General features: G+C 37.7%; 1 protein-coding gene across 1 annotated transcript in view; it reads right to left on the reverse strand.

The window, feature by feature from the left end:
- LOC127844475 (calcium-transporting ATPase sarcoplasmic/endoplasmic reticulum type-like) overlaps positions 1-24,044 on the reverse strand; it is a 77,129-nt gene that overhangs the window by 18,637 nt on the left and 34,448 nt on the right. The window contains 16 exon segments of the mRNA XM_052374731.1: positions 1,670-1,787; positions 5,414-5,547; positions 6,321-6,406; positions 9,096-9,298; positions 9,795-10,015; positions 10,981-11,193; positions 12,406-12,528; positions 12,765-12,865; positions 13,794-13,911; positions 14,974-15,231; positions 16,237-16,339; positions 17,462-17,493; positions 17,495-17,551; positions 18,030-18,160; positions 18,462-18,555; positions 19,266-19,438. Of these exon segments, the coding sequence (XP_052230691.1) occupies positions 1,670-1,787; positions 5,414-5,547; positions 6,321-6,406; positions 9,096-9,298; positions 9,795-10,015; positions 10,981-11,193; positions 12,406-12,528; positions 12,765-12,865; positions 13,794-13,911; positions 14,974-15,231; positions 16,237-16,339; positions 17,462-17,493; positions 17,495-17,551; positions 18,030-18,160; positions 18,462-18,555; positions 19,266-19,438 (2,165 nt within the window).

Raw genomic sequence — 24,044 nt, forward strand, 5'->3', positions numbered from 1 at the left:
GCGTGGCACTTCTACTCATTGACGTCTACACACCCATGAAGTTTCATGTTGAAATCTTCTATAGTATGTGACATTTAGCCCTGAAAAGTTTGTAAAAGACAGACAGACTGAAGGATGAACAGACTGACAAAATAACAACTGAATCCCACCGCTTTAAACGCGGGATAATACAACCACGAACAAAAAAAACCAGAGTAAAGTTAGAAAATTATATTACATGTATTACATAGATATGATATTCAGCACTGAAAAAGGCTCAAGTTTTGTTCAAACAATATGTCATTACAATCAATTCGTGAGACTACACAAAACTACATACAGAAAAGCATGAAGATGAAAACACAGCGAGAAAACATTAAAGACTTGCCTGCATTTGTTAAACAGTTAGTTTAACCCTTTGTCACTTACATACTTATTTTCACACATTTGTAGTCTCTTAGAAAGTTGGATTTAATTTAAGAACTTTCCTACTAGATTCAAGTTTGAAGGCTTCATCTCCAAACCTAAGATACTGATAAGCAGCAAACAGCATAAAACCTTAACAGGCTGCGAGTAACTCCCAGTCTGTTCTGGTTTAATGCTGTTTGCACATAGCGATTTTCACTTTGCTTCTGAGGAGGAAAGGGTTCAATATTATGTGGCTCAATGCCCTGCAGAACACACATGACATCTGTGTGCTCATTCCAAGAAGGGACATCCACACTTGATGTTGCAACACTCGTCACCAAGTCATGCAACTCACACAAGCCTGATAATTAATGCTGCCAATAGAGGGCTTTGTTTCCTTCTTTGAGAAAGCCTGTTAAGTGTTCAGTCTGCACAATCAAGGACATAAGTTTCAGCTTTTGTGGTATTTTCTTTACACTTATCGTAGATGTCTATCAATACTAAAAAGTGTTCCGCAGTCGGAAACATATGCCTCCCCAATCATGGCCTTGATTGTGACCTTCGACCTGCCAGTCATGATCAATGTACCTATGAAGTTTCATTATCCTGGGCCTAAGCGTTCTTGAGTTATCATCCGGAAACCATTTGATGGAAGGACTGACGGACCAACCGACAGACAGACAGACTGACATGTGCAAAACAATATACCCCCTCTTCTTCCAAGAGGGGCATAAATATGCGACATGTAATCACATGCAAGAAAGCAACTTAACTCATTGCCATAAATTAATACAAAATATCACAGGAATTACATCAAACAAATTAAATGCTATTAGAATGACTATCAATCAACACTTAACGTCCATTAGCGCATGAACAAGTAAGGGTCTGAAGAAGAGCATTGACTGGAACCTGCGTTTGAAGACTACAATAAGTAACAACAAGAGATGTTTTAGTGAAACAGAAAGCCTGCTACTGCGCTCTGAAGCCGCACAGCAGGTCTTTTAGAGAAAACAAGCCCCATTACTTGGCCAAAAATCAATTTACCAGAAAAAACTCACACTTCAACAGCAAGTCATGCAAAGACATTTTTTTAAGTCCAAAGTTCATAACTTCACCAAAAATCAATGGACCGGAACAAATTTCACACTTCATCTGTAATGTTGACCCAAATACCTAAAAAAACTGACATTGCTTAAGTTTGCAATGACATTACACGTAAACCGAAAGCTAGTTCGACATCGAGGCTGTTGAATGTGACCATATTCGCTACAATACTCACCGACATGACCTTCGTGTAGAGGATGAAGAAGTGCAGGCCCATGGAGAGGGCGATTGCTCCCATCAGCCACTTGTTTGTCCACGGTGGCATCACCAGCAGCGACTGGTTCTCACTCAGACTGAGGCAGAACAACAACAACATCAGGTCAGACTGGTCAGAGGTAGGTCGAGTTGAAGTGGAAAATGGCCATTTTAACATGTGCATTATTGTTTGGTTGAATGTTTAATCATAATTATCATGTAAATAAATCTTAAAACAGGTGATGATAAATTTGTAACTGATGCATTGCAGGTAACACGTTTCAAATAATAAGTCTAGTTTTAATTTAAAAACATTAGTTAGCTGTTAATATATTTGATTTTGCTTCACAAATCTCTTTTTTTTTCAAGTTTTAAACAAGTCAAAGATATTTAAATGCTGAGAGACATACTTTCAAAATTACATATTTTAACTGTACAATGTATGCAGACATTCTATATATGTTAATTTGAACAAAAGAAGAAAGATACATGTTAAATTCTATGAAAATAACATGTTATCTTCAAAATGTTAACAGCACTTCTGATTTCCAAGAACATTATTTATAATTATGAACACAATTCACAGGCATGTTATTGTAATTTATCTAGTCATATGTACTACATTACACCCATGTTGTGCAAAAATGGTCTCACACCATGTGCAGAAAGCATAGCTCTCCAGAAAAGCCAGTGCAATTGTGCAGTCTGATCAGGAGCTAAGATATGGGCTATTAAGTCGCGCAAAGATTCATTGTCTCATAATGGGACAGGGTAGCTCCTGACTAGACTGCAAGGATGCCAAGGCTGATCTGACAGGGTAGCTCATGACTAGACTGCAAGGATGCCAAGGCTGATCTGACAAAGTAGCTCCTGACTAGACTGCAAGGATGCCAAGGCTGATCTGACAGGGTAGCTCATGACTAGACTGCAAGGATGCCAAGGCTGATCTGACAGGGTAGCTCCTGACTAGACTGCGAGGATGCCAAGGCTGATCTGACAGGGTAGCTCCTGACTAGACTGCAAGGATGCCAAGGCTGATCTGACAGGGTAGCTCCTGACTAGACTGCAAGGATGCCAAGGCTGATCTGACAGGGTAGCTCATGACTAGACTGCAAGGATGCCAAGGCTGATCTGACAAAGTAGCTCCTGACTAGACTGCAAGGATGCCAAGGCTGATCTGACAGGGTAGCTCCTGACTAGACTGCAAGGATGCCAAGGCTGATCTGTAGCTACAATGGCTGCATATGGCATAAGACCCATTTTTGACTCATTCACCACGATCACAGATACCATGCAATCAGAATATGTCAGCATTAAGATTATTGTTCGTTACTATCACAGCACTCTCAATTTAGTTAACATGTTGGTATATATATACTATACAACCAGTTCATTAAGCCACAATACAAAGATTGTTATAATAAGGTACAAATACATCAGATAAAATACAATAATTCCTTCCACAGACAAAAAAAACACAACACATTCCCCAACGCTAAAATCTTAATCAAACATCAGCCTAATTGCACAAATATCCACAGCGCCTAAAAGCGTTCATAAATGCTGTAGAACTGGCTTTAATTCAGATGTGTCTAATTTTCACTTATATTAGCTTCGCTTATTTTAGTACAAAAAAATTCTTCACACATTCAAAATCATGGCAAATAAATGTGTCTATCTGAATAATAACAAACACAAATATACTATTCTTTTTCTCATACTATGATTGATGATATAATTGTGTTACTATAAAAGGAACCTGTGTTCTAAAGATCTCTCAAAATATATTCTACAGTAAGAGATCAAACTAACTATAGCTAAGTGCAAAATGATATATCAACCATGGCATATGGTGCTATTTTGCACTAAGCTAGCATAATGTACATGTAGGAAGAGCAGCTAGCAAGCATCCACAGTAACCAATCAACAAGGGGGTTATCTGGACTGACAATTGATCAACCAATTAAAAAGCTTGTAACAGAAAAGGCTTGTCCACATTTCATGAAATGACAATTCTTCAACTAATCAGACAGAGAGTATCATAATAGACAAGTCTACAGGTTATGAAATGACACTTGATCAACCAATCAGAAAGCTGATAACACGTAGAAAGTTGTTTAACCCATGAATCTTAAGTCCAGTTACCACCCCCTTGCAGACTGGACATGCAAAATTGTCTGTCCAACACTGAAACCCCCTTTGCTTTCTTGGTCAACCATGCATACCAGTCTAACTAACATCACATGACCATGAATATGAGCCTCACTCTGTGAAAGAGGGTTTAATGCATGTGTTTAAAGTGTTGTCCACGATAAGCCTGTGCAGTCTGCACTGGCTATTGAGGGACAACACTTTCTGCCTAAACTGGATTTGCTTAGAGAAGAGTCTCCCTTTAAACGAAAACAATACAAGCTGAAAGTGTCGTCCCTGATAAGCCTGTGGGGACATCACAGGCTACTCTGGGACAACAATTTACACACATGAAGTAAACCCCCTTTTCACACAAGGAGGCCCATTAGTAGTCACATGACCATATGAAGAACTTCCTGCATGCCATTATAATATCTGCTGTTGTCAGACTGCATAAATAACTAGTTTGTGTGTGCATTGGATTGAAATTTTGAATTTAAGCTGCAAAACGGAGAGTACAAACCGCTTCAAACATGGGACTCTTTGGAGTGTTCTTTGGGACAGCTTAAAAACAACCAAGTTCATTTTACTTTACAAAGTATTTAGCTTTATCCAACAGGTATAAATTTTATAAAAACCTTCAAGGTTACAAAATGACTAAATGTATGTACACTGGCCACAGCAGATACTGCTAGTCGATCCCTTACCTGTTGAGTGCATTAAGCATTTCAATAACAACGAGCACAGAAAGAGCCATCGTCATGGGTGCCGGGTGATCGAACACCTCGCAATCCACGCCCAAGAAACGCTGGTCTTGTGCAAGACACTGCGAGTGGTGCGTCTAACAGAGAAGACTGACTAGTTATTGATAGTGAATAACATTTATAAGACGTTTTTTGGAAAGAACCTTTTTTTGAAATGGCCTTGAAAGTATTATCTTCAGAGTGTTCTTAAACATGATTTATTTAAAATCAACCTGTTTTCTTCTTTTCTTATTTTATTTTACATTTTATGTACGATTGTTTGGAGGAGGTGGGGAAGGAAGTTGGGGGTAAAATTGGTCAATGAAAAGTAACAAGAAACAGTTGAAAACGTTGATTCTTTGAATATGATTTGATTTGCTGAATAATAGAACCAAACAGCCCTTGGCTATGCAAATTGTTCCAAAATGCTGCAGGATGAATACAGGTGGTTGCAGGAGATAAAACTATCAAGGCTCATCCAAAACAAGGTTCAGAGGCGGATGTGGATAGAAAGTGTTTGTGGAGGTAGGAAACCATGCTTGAAGCTTCAGAAAAAGCGGGCAAAAACTAACACCAAAGTCTCGTCACAACTTTTTATACATTGATTTCCAAGTTTTGCCCCCAAACACCCTAATTATTCCTTCATCACTTTCAAATCAATTTAAAATGTAAGTTTACGTTCATTGCATGGAAATGTTTAATAAAGAAGATTTTTTAACAACCAAATTATAAAATCAATCAAAAACATTTCCAAGATCTTCCTAACTTCATGCATGGTTTCTTCTACAGAATTCCATCACCATTTTTGCTGGGCAAGTGACCAGCAGCGACATACGACTGCATACAATTACCTGTTCATAGCATTTAGCATTTCAATGGTGACCAGCACAGACAGAGCCATTGTCATTGGGTGTGGGTCGTTAAAAATGCTACAGTCAAGGTTGCCAAAATTCTTAGGCTCAGCCGGGCATTGCATATGATGGGTCTATCAAGAAAATACATCAGCATAGGCAATATGTGTCACAAACAGCTTAAATACAGATATTGATATCAATAGAAATATTAATATAAATGAGTATCAATAGAAATATTCATATAAATGAGTAACAAAATGTTTAAACATTTGTGTACTGTATATATCATATTTGAAGGCTGTACGTGTAATATTTATATGACATACAGCATTTGATAAAACGAAAAACTGAATATTTTTAAACTTTCATGTAACAATCAAATTATTCACATTCATACATATGAAAACCTAAATGAGTTTAATTCAATAACATTTGTTAAGTTTAAATACAATCTTCAAATTTAAAATGGCCAGTTGAATGTACCATGTATATTTTCATACACAACTTGACAGACCATGGTATCTATACTTTCAATTATAGACAAATATTGATGGAATAATTCATACATTTCCACTACTTATTCTTCAAGAATCTGATAATTTCTTTGACAAAAGTGTTTTATTTTTATCAGCCTTGTTCTCGGAAAACTGGGTTAAATGTATGTTTGTAAAGTGTCATCTTAAAAGAGCCTATACAGTCCACACAAGCTTATCAGCGACGACACTTTCGTCTTTCATAAATTGTTCGTTAAAAGGAAGTCATAAATTCTAAACTTAGATCAAGGCAAGGTAAAAAGTGTCACCCCTGATTGGCCTGTGTGGACGGCACTAGCTTATCTGGGGCGACACTTAACGCCCATGCCTGAAACCAAGTTTTGCAGAACGCTGCTCAAACAAATCCTCACCAGTTGGTAGTAGTTCAGTTTTGGTCCGTCTTCATAAATCATAAACCACCAGGCAGCAGCTCCCACAGTCGCACAACCAACGTACACTGGAAACACGCAAGAAATCATTAACCAACACATGGGCAGCATTTGGAATTTGTTGACATTTAGTTGCGAAAATCAAAAATCTATACTCGGTAAAATAGAAATTATATCAACTATCTAAACTACAAAAGTACAAAAAGAATCAAAACAAAAATCTAGACTCAGTTAAAAAGGTAAAACAAGAGTTCCGCGGTCGGAGATGACCGCATTGAAGCCGGATTTTTGATTTAAATGACAGGAAAGTACCTTTCGTGTTTTTGTCAATGCAATACTTAAATTACTGAAATATTGTTCAAAGGTCAAAATGAAATGTAAGTACTTTTCAAGGCATGAGCAAACCTTGTGTTTTAACATTTTAACATTTAAGTTCACAGTGACCTTGACCTTCAAATGAATGACATTGAAATGAATGACCTTGAAATGACCAGTGGTCATCTAAGTGTGCTTGCAAACCTTTACGTCAAGTTTGAGATTCTAGGTCCAAGCATACCAAAGTTATAACAATTTTAACATTTTAACATTGAAGGTCACAGTGACCTTGACCTTCAAATGAATGACATTGAAATGAGCAGTGGTGATCTTCTAGTACTGGCCAACCTTTATGTCAAGTTTGAAGACTCTAGGTACAAGCATACCAAAGTTATAACATGGAATAAGAACTTTAACATTTTTACCTACCAAAGTTATAAGAACTTTAACATTTTTACATTCAAGGTCACAGTGACCTTGACCTTAGAATGAATGACCTTGAAATGACCAGTGGTCATCTAAGTGTGCTTGCAAACCTTCATGTCAAGTTTGAAGACTCTATGTCCAAGCATACCAAAGTTATAACAATTTTAACATTTTAACATTTAAGGTCACAGTGACCTTGACCTTCAAATGAATGACATTGAAATGACCAGTGGTCATCTTCTAGTACTGGCCAATCTTTATTTCAAGTTTGAAGACTCTAGGTACAAGCATACCAAAGTTATAACATGAAATAAGAACTTTAACATTTTTACATTCAAGGTCACAGTGACCTTGACCTTCAAATGAATGACCTTGAAATGTCCAGTGGTTACTTACTAGTTCTGGCCAACCTTCATGTCAAGTTTCAAGACTCTAGGTCCAAGCATACCAAAGTTATAACAACTTTAACATTTTTACATTCAAGGTCACAGTGACCTTGACCTTCAAATGAATGACCTTGAAATGTCCAGTGGTTACTTACTAGTTCTGGCCAACCTTCATGTCAAGTTTGAAGACTCTAGGTCCAAGCATACCAAAGTTATACCATGAAATAAGAACTTTAACATTTTTACATTCAAGGTCACAGTGACCTTGACCTTCAAATGAATGACCTTGAAATGACCAGTGGTTACTAACTAGTTATGGCCAACCTTCATGTCAAGTTTCAAGACTCTAGGTCCAAGCATACCAAAGTTATAAGAACTTTAACATTTTTTATATTGAAGGTCACAGTGACCTTGACCTTCAAATGAATGACCTTGAAATGACCAGTGGTCATCTGTTAATCCTGGCCAACCTTCATGTCAAGTTTGAAGACTCTAGGTCCAAGCATACCAAAGTTATACCATGAAATAAGAACTTTAACATTTTCGAGCACGCCGCCACCCCGCCCGCCCGCCCGCCCCCCCGCCCGCCCGACAACATCAATCTATAAGCCGAGATTTTTTCGAAAAAAATCCGGCTAATAAAAATCATCTGTTAATTCTATACCAGAATAAAAGCCTTACATAAAATTATTCCAATACCCAAGGCATTGAACGATATTCAGACATTTATACTTTAAAAGACTAAGCTTTATGCAAGGACCTACTTGCACTATTTAACAACAAAAAATACTAGGGGCTTATTTCTATTATTTTTTTAAACCATCATCTAAATACAAAGTTGTAATAGACATGAAGTCTGACTTTCAACTGGGAGGTCCAGGTTTCAATCTCCACTTCAGCGCATTCTCATCATCTCTAAAAGGTACATTACATCAAGTGTTCATTCTTCACAGAAAAGATGCTTTCTATCCCCTGAAGCTTTACACACAATTAAGCGTAAAACCAAAACAGCCAGCGAGTAGCTTAAATTCTATTTTTATCAGTATTTTTAGAATTGAAAATGAAGCCTTTAAAACTTGAATCTACTAAGAAAGGTCTTTAATTTAATTTGATGATCTAACTCACTGTTGATGACTAAACACTGGTCAAAATGCGTATCTAGGCGTTGAAGGGTTAATAGTTTTCAATTTGTAGAAAAATATTTTTAACAAGAGATTGCCAAGCAATATGGTCCCCTACCGGTGAAAACTCCACCATTGTCAGTAAAATGAAATGACGCGCATAATCTCCATATTGCCATCTATCCATGTTTCAAGTTTCATGAAAAAATATTAAGAACTTTTAAAGTTATAGCAGGATCCAGAAAAGTGTGACGGACTGACTGACTGACAGACAGACGGAGTGCAAACCATAAGTCTCCTCTGGTTTCACCGGTAGGGGACAATAAAATACTTTGTTTGAATAGATTCCAATTGTAAAGGCTTCTTTCCCGACCCTAAGATACTGAAGACAACCAAACAGCATAAAACCTGAACAGCCTGCAAGTTACTCTGCTTGTATGCTTGTTGAATATAGCCATTTTCACTGAGCGGGAACTAATTAACAGTTTTTAACAAAACTAGATGCTTACTTCCAATGGCCATGTATCGGAAGAAGAGCCATCCAGTGATGAGACCCTCCTTGGGGTTGCGAGGGGGCTTCTTCATGATGTCAAGGTCAGGGGGGTTGAAGCCGAGGGCTGTTGCCGGGAAACCGTCAGTCACCAGGTTGACCCAGAGCAGCTGAACGGGGATCAGAGCTTCCGGTATACCAAGAGCGGCTGTCAGGAAAATGCTGCAGAGACATAGCAAGGCATGCATACATATTTGCTTTCTTAAAGCTTAACAAATATTTACTATGAACTAATTGTATCAAGACTGGAGTTTGGAACTGACATATCAGCTAAACATTTACTACACAACCCTTGACGTATAACCAATCAAAACAAAAAGTTTACAAGAAGTAATTCACTCCTAAAACAGGGCCATAGGTCATAGGTTGCTCACCTGAGACCAAAGCTGGACTGTTCCGAACAGCTTTTTAAATGATTTTTCACATTTTAGAAGTTGGTCAACAGATGTATAACAATTTTCTGAGCAATTTTCATTTTGATAAAAGAAAAAATGTGACTTCTATTGTGCTCCATAAGGTTTTGCCATAGCAAAATAAGGACCATGAATAGCCCTATAGCCCTGTTTTTGGAGACATCAATTTTTACGCAATACATTAATCTGCATAATCATGATGAGAACAACATACACACAGCTGTGTAAAACTGTGTAAAACTCACCAGACAACTTCTCCAATGTTGGAGGAAATCAGATATCGAATGAACTGCTTCATGTTGTTGTAAATGGCACGCCCTTCCTCCACAGCTGACACGATCGTAGCGAAGTTGTCATCTGCAAGCACCATTTCTGATGCGCTCTTAGCAACAGCAGTTCCAGATCCCATGGCAATACCAATCTCTGCTTTCTTCAAGGCAGGGGCATCATTCACACCGTCACCAGTCTGTGAAGTAAAGGAGTTTAATTGAGGCCTTGTTCTGGGGGAAATGGCACTTAACGCGTGTGCGTAAAGTGTTGTCCCAGATTAGCCTGTGCAGGGTTATTACTTTCGGCTTTTATGGTATTAAAATCTAATTAAAGTGGAAAGTGTTATCCCTGCGAACTGCACTGGCTAATCTGGGAAGAAACTTTATGAACATATATTAAGACCAGTTTTCCCAGAACGAGGCTCAATTGTGCGAATATGGATCATTTCAGTCTTTGAAGGTTTTTAACCTCTTTAATAATCTTTGTGTGATAATTTTAGTTCATTTCAATTGTGGACACTTTCTGCCCATGAGCAATCAAAACATACATGAAATAAGACCTTCAACTATAATTTATGTATAACAGCATATTGACTAGAGCCTTGGCACAAACGTGACTAAAAATAACCTTCCACCGCTTTGTCACAGGAATATCAAACATTTCAAGGGTTTTAAACTAAACAATCAATGGACCACTGCAGGCAAAATTTGTGTCTTCCATATCCGCATTATATTGGGATCAATAATTCAAGTTTCAATTTAATTGCTAGAGACATGTAGAAGTAATTTGCTCCACAAACTTCGAACTTTTTATGCTTCTGCCATAAAAAAAGTTCCAGGGCACATACCTCAGGACCATGTTGATTGGAAGGCATGACACAACTTTCTTGCACATTTACACTGCATGGCTATGAAATATCTAATACTTAATTTAATCTAAAGGTGGTTACAGTGACCATCTATAAATGGGGAGATTATGGGTTCAATCCCTACAGTGGGACTGTTCTTTATACCTTCCAAAAAGACACTAAGTACTGGTTATACACAGGAAATGTACTCGAGAGTGTTTCCATAAGCCTTAGGCTTTTGAATCAACCAAGGTGAAAATAAATACCTTTAAAGAAAACTAAATGCCTGCTCTATTTGCATCACTGTAACATACCATGGCGGAGATTTCTCCCTCTCCCTGCAGGTATTCTACAATCTTGCTCTTGTGAGTGGGCTCAACACGGGCAAACAGTCGCGCCCTCATCACCGCAGCCCGCTGGTCTTCCACTGACAGGTCGTCAAATTCGCGCCCAGTAAACGACATGCCTTCTGTGGACTCATTCTCAGAGAAGATACCAATCCTACGGCAAATGGCTTCGGCAGTAGCCTGTTGAGAAAATTGAGAGCAGCGTTATGATTTAGCGCAGAAGTACATTGTGAAAATACACTTATTAAAGCTATTTTGTAATGTAACTGAAGCATTATTACAATATTTATTTTGACAAACAGTATACATTACATTTAACAAAGGTACTGATTACAAAATATTCAAAAACGCAAGTACCAATGTAACTTGTAAAATAAAATACAGTTTTAAAAGATTTACATATTATTCCATCCAATATTCATACTCTAAAATCAGTGCACTATCAAATAACTGGTCAAATAAAAAATCAAACAACAACAATTAAATTGGGTTGCTATCCAAGCAAATCACATAACAAGAATCTTCCCATTTCAATCGCATGACCTTTCTAAAAAGCCCCACTAAGAAATATTAACAATTCCTTACAGAAAATCCCAAACACCTAGCAAGAGATGTGTTTGTCAGAAACACAATGCCCCCTAATGCGCTGCTTTTTTTTTATATCTTTGACCTTGAAGGATAACCTTGACCTTGACCTTTCACCACTCAAAATGTGCAGCTCCATGAGATACACATGCATGCCAAATATCAAGTTGCTATGTTCAATATTTCAAAAGTTATTGCAAAACTTTACTATATTAAAGTTTTAAATTTTTTACCTTTGACCTTGAAGGATGACCTTGACCTTTCATCACTCAAAATATACAGCTCTATGAGATACACATGCATGCCAAAAATCAAGTTGCTATGTTCATTATTTCAAAAGTTATTGCAAAACTTTACTGTAAGGTTAAAGTTTTGGGACAGAATGACAGACAGAAAGACAGACAGAAAGACAGACAGGCCAAAAACAATATACCCCCGATCATTCGATCCGGGGGCATAAAAAAAACACCACAACAGAACCAAAACACCTCTCACAAAACCTCCACCTCCCAAACAAACTACAACACTTATCACACTAAATCTCCCACAAAACTCATAAATACTCCCACATATCCACATTTAGGCCCACAAACCCCACAACTTCTATCACAAATCCCATAACTTTTCACATGAAACCAAAAATACCTCCCACAAAACTCACAACCACTACCCCAAAACCCATCCCTTCACAAAACTGACAACCACTCCCACAAAACCCACCCCTCCACAAAACTCACAACCACTCCCACAAAACCCATCCCTCCACAAAACTCACAACACGTTTGACAAAGTCCAAACACTGCCTACCTTGTTGTCTCCGGTGATGACTATGACCCGGATGCCGGCGGCCCGACAGTCCTGGATGGATTTCGCGACCTCCTCACGAGGGGGGTCCAACATACCGACCACTCCAACAAACGTCATGTTGGTCTGAAAAATAGCATTAATAATATAAGTTAACCCCCTCAGAGAGGCATTATGAGGTTTTAGTCTCTTAGAAAATCAAAAAATATACAGTGTGTGTTAATGTTCTGGTTGTATGCTGGTTGAATATAGCCATCTGTTTTATCTGAAATATTTGATAATTGGACACAAACAATGAAAGTTTTGCAGTCCACACAGGATAATCAGGGATGACTTTTTCAGCTTTTATGGATTTTGTTTACCTCATATTCGATGAACTTCCTGGAGTCTTCAAGGTCCATGTCCTCCCGGCGGGGTGGGTTGTCAATGGTGGCCAGTGCCAGGCAGCGCAGGGTGTCACGACCTGCAAGTGGGCAAAATCTCTATCTTAAGTCAACATTTCATACAACCCGATGTTTTGGTGAAAGCATCTTAGATTTTCTATAAAGCTTCTTTTGTTCCAGAATACACAAGTCTGTTTGCGAGAAAATCCTGCTAATTGCATGTCCGCACATGTTTTTATGGGAAAAAACTTTGTTTTGTGAAATTTTTCATTTAACGGAAGTCTCATTAAAAAGAACCTCCAATGTACGGCAAAAGTGTTGTCTCTGATTAGCGTGTTTTGCCAGAGCACAGCTATTATATGGACTATATGTGTTACAGCTTATATATGGACTATATGTGTTACAGCTTATATATGGACTATAGGTGTTACAATTGAAGGATGAGAAGGATAATTTGATGTTCTCAACTTCATCAGTTTGTTTAATAAATCATTTCGTGGGAAAAATGGTAATTATTTCTTGCTGCCTAACAATCTTGAAATGCCATATTGATTTTGCTGCTAAGGGGACATTGGTCCACCAAAAAAACGGTCCACAATGAATAAATGACCAGTAACATTTATCTTGCATTTGGCATAAAACTACTGACTACAGACTATAGACAGACAATAATTGGGGGATTCAATATTATTAGTCAGCCTTATTCTGGAAAACTGGGCTTAATGCATGTGTGTAAAGTGTCGTCCCAGATTAGCCTGTGCAGTCAACATAGGCTAACGAGGGATGACACTCTTTGAATAGACTTGATTTCTCCCTAAAAAGTGACTTCCTTTAAATGAAAAAATACAATAACATGGAAAAGTGTCATCTCTGATTAGCCTGTGTAGATTGTACAGGCTAACCAGGTACAACACTTAATGCACTTGCATTAAGTCCAAATTTCCTGTAACAGGACTCATATAGTTCAAAGAACAAAGAACAACAGACAGGTTCTTCACCAAGCTGTACCTGTTCCATATGCCCTGACTAGCTTCATGATCTCTTCTCGGATCACTGGGGACATCGGAACCTTGTTGCCCTGGACGCGAACGTGAGTGCACCTGTCTAGTAGACCTTCCGGAGCTCCCTAGGTGGTCAAAATGAAGGCAATAAGAGACTCGCCCTGGGAAAACTGCTTCATGCATGTGTGTAAGTGTTGTCCCAGATAAGCCTGTGCAATTTACACAGACTTATCAGCGACAACTCTTTCTGCCCTAAAGGAATTTTTGGTTTAAAAGTGGTCTTTTCTGATCGAAAATCAAGTGCATGCGAAAAAAGTCCTCTCTGATTTGCCTAAGAGGACTGCACAGGATAATCTGAGATGTCCCTTTACACACATGCATTTTTGTCAAGTTTTTCTGAAATCACCTTATTAGAATCTGACCTTTGTATGCTTGCAAAGAAAGGGAATTTATAAGGCAGAGCAACTTGAAATCATGAATTATTCAAAGTTGCATAGTTGGTTAATAGAAAACAGTATATGGAAGATACATTTGTAATTAAACCATAGTTATACTGGTTCTAAACAAATAGGAGTCTAAAGGTATTTCTTTAAGTAAATATAATCAATAACACAATAGCTTGCATTTCATTTGTTTAGTTTAAAGATGATTCATTTCAAGATATGTTTAACAACCACACACAAATACATTTTTTATAAATCAATGCATTACATTTATTTCCATTTATTTCATAAACTCAATAACCCCTTGTTCACAAATCCAAATAACCCCATCCCATGATATAAACAAGAGATGTGTTTCTCAGAAACACAATGCCCCCTATTGTGCTGCTTTAAAATAAAATTTCAATATATCATTTGGCAGGTTTAGAAATTATCTCCCTTTTTAAGAATATTACTTCCCTTGGATTGCATTTTTTTACTTTTGACCTTGAAAAATGACCTTGACCTTTCATCACTCAAAATGTGCAGCTTCATGAGATACACATGCATGCCAAATATCAAGTTGCTATCTTCAATATTGCAAAGGTTATGACCAAGGTTTAAGTTTTGGGACACACACAATGAATGTATGACTGACACAGTGATAGACAGACAGGCCGTAAAACAATATATCTCCGATCTTTTGATCCGGGGGCATAAAAACAACCCTCATCATACCACAAAAACCGAAACACCCCAAATCACCTTGCAAAACATGCGGGCACCACCGGGCGTGCGGGTGGGTTTGTTTGGCGAGCAGTAGACGCTCATTGACTTGCGATCGCGAGAGAACTCCAGTGTGAACTCCTTCTTCCACATCTGCTGAATCACATGGTTAGCTGCTACGCCACGCTCGCGCTTGTTCAGGCCGGTCTTCTCAGTGTTGTAGTAATTGATTTTCTCTACGAGTACGGAGAGAGCTGTCTCTGTGGCCTCACCCACCTTCTCATAGATGTCCTTGGTCTGCATGGAATGATTATGATGAGATTAACATTTGACTATTGACCAATTTTCAAATTGTAACGAAAAATCATTTGGCACTTTAAAAAGCTAAAAATTAGTTCCGGGATTATATTAAAAAAGATCCTTAAAAAGAACCTGAATGAAATTAATTACATTAATTTGCTCTTTCTACAGTCTCTGGCGCTTTCTATTAAGCTCTTTTAACATTAAAATGAGCCTCTGAAAACATACATGTCCTTGGACTGCATGGAATTCATAATGTTTGATATTGTGATCAATATGCATCAAGGATTTCAGAAAAAAAAGAGCCCTATGCCGACATTCACAAAGCTTCCTCGTGAAATCATAAAATAAGAGATGTGTTTGTCAGAAACACAATCCCCCCTAATGCGCCGCTTTGAATTATTTTTTTGACCTTTGACCTTGAAGGATGACCTTGACCTTTCACCACTCAAAATGTGAAGCTCCATGAAATACACATACATGCCAAATATCAAGTTGCTATCTTCAATATTGCAAAAGTTATGACCAAGGTTAACGTTTTGGTTAAAATTTTGGGACACACAAACACACATACAATGACAGACAGGCCAAAAACAATATACCCCCAATCTTTCAATCCGGGGGCATCAAAAGGTGTATTTAAAGAAAATTTCAGATCAAGTTCAAAATGCTAAAAATATTACATATCGAGGCAATATTTACTTCTCTGGTATTATTTTATTACTACTTGCTACAGAATACTTGAAGTATTAACAATTAATGTATAAAACCATACAGGAAAACAAAGGAAAACAAATGAAAACCGAGCTTAATGCATTAGCATAAAGTGTTGTCTCAAATTAGACTGTGAAGTCCACACAGGCTTATCTGGGACAAAATTTACGCTTTTATGGAATTTTTCGTTTCAACAAAAATCCAGTTTAGGCAGAACATGTAATCGCAGATTAGCCTGTGCATTAAGCCCAGTTTTCTCAGACCCTCGGTGGGGAGGGAGGTGTTCACCTCGTTATAGTCCACACTGGAGTCGTTGCACATGGCACAGATGGTCATCAGCTCCTCGATGCCTGTGATTTCACTGCCACGCACCTTTTTTCCACCCAGGTAGCTACAATACACACAGACATTGTTATTGCCGCAAAACATTTCAGTCTAAACAAAGGGCCATTTAAGTACAGAATCAAATACATGTTAGTTTCAACTACTTGGTTTCTTAAAGGGAGATATAAAGGCAATATATATATATATATATATATATATCCACTACGTGACAGCTACATCTTTACAGTTAAGCCTTTCTCTGGGAAAACTGTGTTCAATGCATGTGAGTAAAGTGTCATCACAGTGTGCACAGGCTTATCAGAAATGACACTTTTACCTTTAATGGTATTTTATGTTTATAGGAAGTCTTTTCTTAGGGAAAATGCAGTGAAGGTGTAAAGTGTCATTCCTGTTTAGCCTGTGCAGACTGCAAAGGCTTATCTGGGATGACAATTTTCACAAACTGCAGGGCTACATATAACTTTTGGGGTATATTGGGTAAACAACCCCTGTTTTGACAACAATAGGGTTTTTGTAAATTCAATATATTAACCAAAAAAATTCACCCCCTACTTTGAGCTTAATTGGGTTTTTCACCCTCGTTTTTTTAACTCAATTAGGTAATTCAGGGAATGACATATATAATAAAAATCTACTATGGTTACTATATTATTTATACAAGTGGAATTCAAAATGGTACCTGTACTTAACAACAAACAATTTCTGAATTTCTGATCAAAGTTCATTCATTTTTGCATTGAATAAGACCGAGTTTGTGAAAATCACTGCACAATTGATGAAGTTATGGCCATTTAAAGCGATGAAATCGGACGGGTCTACAAATAATTACAATAATACCCCAAAGATTGATAACCCCTGGCAAGACTGCCTATTTTTCTTCATAGGACGGCATATAAACTATCCAGTACATTTTTGTATGGAAATAACCAGTCTAAAAAATACGCCCAGTATTCATAAGAATTGTGTTTCGTGACGCAAGGTTTTTTACGGGAATTACGTCATTAAAATGTATTTGCATTTTTGTATGCTTTATTTTGAATTTAATAACGCTTTTGGTTATTTGAATTGCGTAATAACGCAGGTACGCTTGTTATCTACAGCCCTGCAAATGCATCAAGCCCCATTTCCAAAGCAAGGTTAAATTGTTGTTGTTGGATGGATAGCTTACAGATCACCGTCAGGAGCGTAGGTGGATCCGGTGAATTTCAAACTGCGAGGTCTCCACGTTTGAGGCCTCCACTTTGTTGAAGAAAAACATCTGCAAACACAACATATAAATCGTGTTATACTGGCAGCAACATCACTTAAGCAATTAATTGGAGCCTTGCCCTGAAAAAAAAACAGGGTTCCCAGCGCAAGGCTCATCTTGAATGTTAATGAGGTAAGTTTATAAAGGCAAACATCTAAGTGTCAATTTGAGTCTGTGATCTTGTCTTATTACAGACTTAAAAACAGTCCATAAATCAGGGCCAGTTGTCATGTACTGAATGGGACTGGATTATTGCCAGTGTCTGGAATTGTTTATGCTAGAATGTAATTTCAGAGTAACTCGCAGTCTGTTCAGGTTTTATGCTGTTTGCTGCTCATCCGAATCTTAGGATAAAAAACGAAGACTTTACATCTTGGATGTTTTTAAAAAGGTCTTTCATTCAAATTGATTTTCTACGCTACTACAAATACATCAAAGGAGCTTTGAGCAACTGGGCCTAGATCACGAGGCCCATATTTTGTTGTACCTTGCAGACAGACATCTGATTGGTGGTCAGTGTTCCGGTCTTATCGGAGCAGATGACGGACGTACATCCTAGCGTCTCCACGGACGGCAAGCTGCGCACAATGGCGTTCTTCTTGGCCATTCTACGGGTTCCTGTAGGAGAGAATTACCATTCAAGCCTTGTTCTTAAAAACTGGACTTGATGCATTTGCGCTAAGTTTTGTCCCAGATAAGCCTGTGCAGTCTGCACAGGCTTATCAGGGATGGCACTTTCTGTCTAGATAGAGCATGATTAAGGGAAATATAGTCCCATGAAGGTAAATAGAGCATGATTAAAGGGAATAAAAACCCATGAAAATAAACAAAAAGGCTTAGTAAGGTGCAAAAGGCCCTAGGAAGGTGGATAAAGATCAGGAAAAGGAAAATTTAAGTGCATGTTTAAGAGAAAACTTACCGAGAGCGAGACAGGTGGTAATGACGGCTGGCAGACCCTCAGGAATAGCGGCCACAGCCAGGGCCACGGCAATCTTGAAATAGTAGATGGCTCCCTGCAAACAACAACAATCCAAATTTTATAGGCAAAGGTCAATGTTTATTAATTATTTCAGCACTTAGATGTTTTTCTCTAGTAAGAAGTATGGGGCGACACTGTTCTCTTGGATGGTATTTTATATTTTATGGAAGTTATTTTTACTAAAAAAATTGCAGGCGAAACTGCTTTCCTTGATAAGCCCCTGCGGGATGCTCTTGTACATTTAGATAGATTTTTCCAGAGCTTGCCTCATACATAGCAATCTATATAAATTTCAATCATAAATAGGAAACTTGATCCAAAGTGGCCAGTGATACTGAAAAATTCATGAAACTACGGATGTGATTTTGGTCACAAAACAAGGAAGAAAAATAAGCTTCCCCCAACTATCCTTAATGGGTTCACCAAAAGTCTTTACTTTCAAATAGAACAGGAAAGTTAAAAAGTATTTTTTAGCAATAACATGTAAATCATGTCACTTAGGAACTGAAGACCGTGGAAATGACTATATTCAAATAGCAAAAAACCAGAATCGCCGTCAAGTTACTCTCAGGATGTTCAGTTTTTTTTGCTGTTTGCTGCTCATCAGTATCTAAGGGTTTGAAATGAAGACTTAAAAACGTAGTTCTAGTCATAAGATTTTGATTTTAATTTGATTTTCTAAGGGACTACAAACTCATTGAAGTGCATAAGCGGTAACGGGTTAAAATGTCCATTACAGCTGACCTTCATCCAAGAGCCTCCGTGTGCAGGATCGTTGAAGTGTCCGATGTTGATGGCCCAGACAGCGATACAGATGACAGTGATGACCTTGGAGAGTTGCTGTGAGAACTCGTCCAGCTTCTGCTGCAGTGGCGTCTTCTCCGTCTCAGTGTCCATCATCTCGTTACGAATCTTGCCTGCAGTAAAACAAACATTTACAGTTAACAAAATAGTTGAAGCATGTTTTATATCGCTTTGTTTTATAATCCCTTCAAAGACACAGGTTCAGGAATCAAAACACTTTATTGTCCTCTAAAAAAATATTGTGTCCATCCTCTTGTTACGAATCTTGCCTGCAGCAGATACAAACACATGAGCCATGCTAGGGGAAGACAGGGCTTACTATGCATAAAATGTGTAGACTGGATTTGTGTTGAGAAGAGACTTCCTTAATAGGAGAATACCATAAAGGCAGGAAGTGTCGTCTCTGACTGAGACTTCCTTAATAGGAGAATACCATAAAGGCAGGAAGTGTCGTCTCTGACTGAGACTTCCTTAATAGGAGAATACCATAAAGACAGGAAGTGTCGTCTCTGACTGAGACTTCCTTAATAGGAGAATACCATAAAGACAGGAAGTGTCGTCTCTGACTGAGACTTCCTTAATAGGAGAATACCATAAAGACAGGAAGTGTCGTCTCTGACTGAGACTTCCTTAATAGGAGAATACCATAAAGACAGGAAGTGTCGTCTCTGACTGAGACTTCCTTAATAGGAGAATACCATAAAGACAGGAAGTGTCGTCTCTGACTGAGACTTCCTTAATAGGAGAATACCATAAAGACAGGAAGTGTCGTCTCTGACTGAGACTTCCTTAATAGGAGAATACCATAAAGACAGGAAGTGTCGTCTCTGACTGAGACTTCCTTAATAGGAGAATACCATAAAGACAGGAAGTGTCGTCTCTGACTGAGACTTCCTTAATAGGAGAATACCATAAAGACAGGAAGTGTCGTCTCTGACTGAGGGCACAGGCTATTCTGTGATGACACTTAACCCACATGCATTAAACCCCATTATCCCAGAGCAAGGCTCATATACAGTTCACATAATAGTATTATGGTGCATTTTGTTCTGTTATGGAACAAATAAACACTACAGAAAATGGATAATGCCCCAAAATGTTGCATGTTGTTTAGCAAAAACTGTTTAGAATTTTTCTTGCAAAGAAACATTCAGGAAGCAAATTTTTTTTTTCTTTTTTCAAAATTGTGCAGTGAGTGTTCACCATCTTATTACATATCATTTCTGCAGAGACACACACACAGAAAGAAAAATACTTGTTTTAGGGTTGAGCAAAAAAACATTGTATCATTTGTATGACTGTATAGAAATGTGAAGTTACTTATGTATTCTGAAATTTGTGAATACTCCCTTTAACAAAGTAGACATCGTGCCTCAAAATGTTCAGTCCTTTCGCTTGCAGTTGGCAATAGATTTGATTTTTTACAATGGTGCATGTGTAGGTGTCTTATGTTAATTTCTAAATAAAGTCTAACTAAAACCAGCGAAACATACGAAAATTGAGGCACAGGAGCAAAATTATCAGAGAAAGAATTAATACTTAGTTACGTAAGCATCATAACTAAACCAAAAAGTTGTTAGCAATATTTCAGCAACATAACCTCACAGAATTTGTCAGAAAACAAAAAGGAGCCAATAACAAGATGCGTTTGTGAAACACAATGTCCCCCTATATGACGTTTGACCTTGTAGGATGACCTTGACCTTGACCCTTCACCACTCAAAATGTGCAGCTCCATGAGATACACATGCATTTCAAATATAAAATTGCTAGCTTCAATATTGCAGAAGTGACATTACATGAGCAATTTTGACCCATATATTTGACCTTGAAGGATGACCTTGACCTTGACCTTTCACCAATAAAAATGTGCAGCTCCATGAGATACACATGCATGCCAAATATCAAGTTGCTATCTTCAATAATGCAAAAGTATTCATAAAATTAGCAATTTGGGCCACATATATTTGACCTCTGACCTTGAAGGATGACCTTGACCTTGACCTTTCACCACTCAAAATGTGCAGCTCCATGAGATACACATGCATGCCAAATATCAAGTTGCTATCTTCAATATTGCAAAAGTACTCATAAAATGAGCGATTTTGGCCACATATATTTGACATCTGACCTTGAAGGATGACCTTGACCTTTCACCACTCAAAATGTGCAGCTCCATGAGATACACATGCATGCCAAATATCAAGTTGCTACCTTGAATATTGAAATACTGCAAAAGTGTACATTAAATGAGCGATTTTGACCCATATATTTGACCTTTGACATTGAAGGATGACCTTGACCTTGACTTTTCACCACTCAAAATGTGCAGCTCCATGAGATACATATGCATGCCAAATATCAAGTTGCTATCTTCAATATTGCAAAAGTTATTGCAAATGTTTAAGTTGGCGCAAACCAACCAACCGACCAACAGACCAACAGACCAACAGACAGGGCAAAAACAATATGTCCCCCACTACTATAGTGGGGGACATAAAAGCACTCATTAAAGCTTTATTACAAAATGTTCAAGATAACCTTATTTGTGATGGCTTCAGGGAAAAGAAAAAAAGAAGAATGTGATAAAACTTTTTTTTTAAATTCAAGTCATTCATTTAAAATTCAGAATTATTGCTAAAAAAAGCAAACTTTGGTTTGGTTTTTTGTGATTAATTATCTTCACAAATGTAGGAGCACCAACAATTTCCCAAGTTAAATACAGCTTTCTTGGTGCAAATTTAATTGCAGAAATCTGAGAATTGTCTGCATTCAGAACTAAAAGCCTATGTAGCTGGGATAATTGGTTTTAATACAATTTCCAGGTAAGCACTGAAAATATAGAAACATTATCAGCCAGTTCATCTCTTTGATGAAGTGATTGCTATGCAATTTAGTGTCAGGATTATTTCTTCAAACATCTAGAATCTATTTTTTATAAATGATCTGAATATATTAATAAATTTACACATTAGTTGTACAGAATATAGCCGTTTCAGTTAGTTATGCAAAAGGGAAGTGGTAATTCTTTGGATGCTCCTTTTTTATGCCCCCCCCCCCCCCCTCCCCCTTCAAAGAAGAGGGGGTATATTGTTTTGCACATGTCGGTCGGTCGGTCCATCCATCAGATGGTTTCCGGATGATAACTCAAGAATGCTTAGGCCTAGGATCATGAAACTTCATAGGTACATTGGTCACGACTGGCAGATGACCCCTATTGATTTTCAGGTCACTAGGTCAAAGGTCAAGGTCACAGTGACTCGAAATAGTAAAATGGTTTCCGGATGATAACTCAAGAATGTTTAATCCTCGGATCATGAAACTTCATAGGTACATTGATCATGACTGGCAGATGACCCCTATTGATTTTCAGGTCACTAGGTCAAAAGTCAAGGTCACAGTGACTCGAAATAGGAAAATGGTTTCCGGATGAGAACTCAAGAATGCTTACGCCTAGGATCATGAAACTTCATAGGTACATTGATCATGACTGGCAGATGACACCTATTAATTTTCAGGTCACTAGTTAGAAATGGCATTAGTTTAAACATAACCTGATAATGTTCAGAACAAATCTTAAATAATCAATATATTTTCACCAATTGAACTCACTCAAATTTTTGTTCACATGAAGAAATCTAATAGACAAAGTTAACCACCAATGTTCAGGAATCAATAACTGTTTGTGTCAGAAAAGGTACAAGTGTTCCATACTGGAAACATCCCAACGATCAGAATAATCTCATAGGAATGGCAATTATTCTGACAGGGTTGTATTTTTGGCAATGGATCTATGTACAGCCGTTACTGCCAATCATTTCCACCTCATCATATCAAACCTACAGAATCTTGCAGTCTTAGCAGGTTTTTGCTAAGCTACTTCTTCAGAAACAAACAGTTCACTTAATAAGAAGTCTTCAGTTAATGGGCAAAAAGTGAGTCTGTTTTTATTATGTCATCACTTCAAAATGCTTGTATATTTTACAATGCTCTTGTGTGTATATTACAACGCCTTTATTTCTTTTAACCCTTTCCCACTAAGATACGTATTTTGACATGTTTGTAGTCTCTTAGAAAGTTATATTTAATTGAAGACCTTTCTTACTAGATTCAAGTTTTAAAGGCTTCATTTCGAACCCTAAGATACTGATGAGCAGCAAACAGCATTAAATCTAAACAGACTGTGAGTTACTTGCAGGCTGTTCAGGTTTTATGCTGTTTGCACATAGAAATTTTCACTTTGCCTCTGAGTGGGAAAAGGCTTTAACATGCTAAAGTGTGCTTCCACTCCCATATGTCTGTTACAACACGTTAATACATGTTATTGAAACAACTATTGCAATACCCTCATGTTCTTATGATTCAGTTAATTTTGCTTACATGATTTTTTGTGAATTAAAAACAGGATCTATAATGGGTCTACAACTAGTGCTATGTTTGGGCAAAAACACAACCACAGATTACAGACTCCAGTTGAATCAAGAAGTCAAGAGTCTTTTTGTTTTCAAAACATGAAACCTCTCTCGTCATCTTTATTTGGATATCAGGCCGTGCAAAAAAGTCAGCAGTATTTACAAATCTGTCAAACCACTTGGAGGAATAAGCCCACAAGAGACACTTAGTAAAAAATATCTTAAAACAGAAACATTTTCCATACTTTTTTACCTCAAGAAAGCAGAAATTGTGTGGTTAACACGCCATTTACCAACTTATTTTAAT

This window comes from Dreissena polymorpha, chromosome 1, assembly GCF_020536995.1.
Source record: "Dreissena polymorpha isolate Duluth1 chromosome 1, UMN_Dpol_1.0, whole genome shotgun sequence".
Classification (NCBI taxonomy): domain Eukaryota; kingdom Metazoa; phylum Mollusca; class Bivalvia; order Myida; family Dreissenidae; genus Dreissena; species Dreissena polymorpha.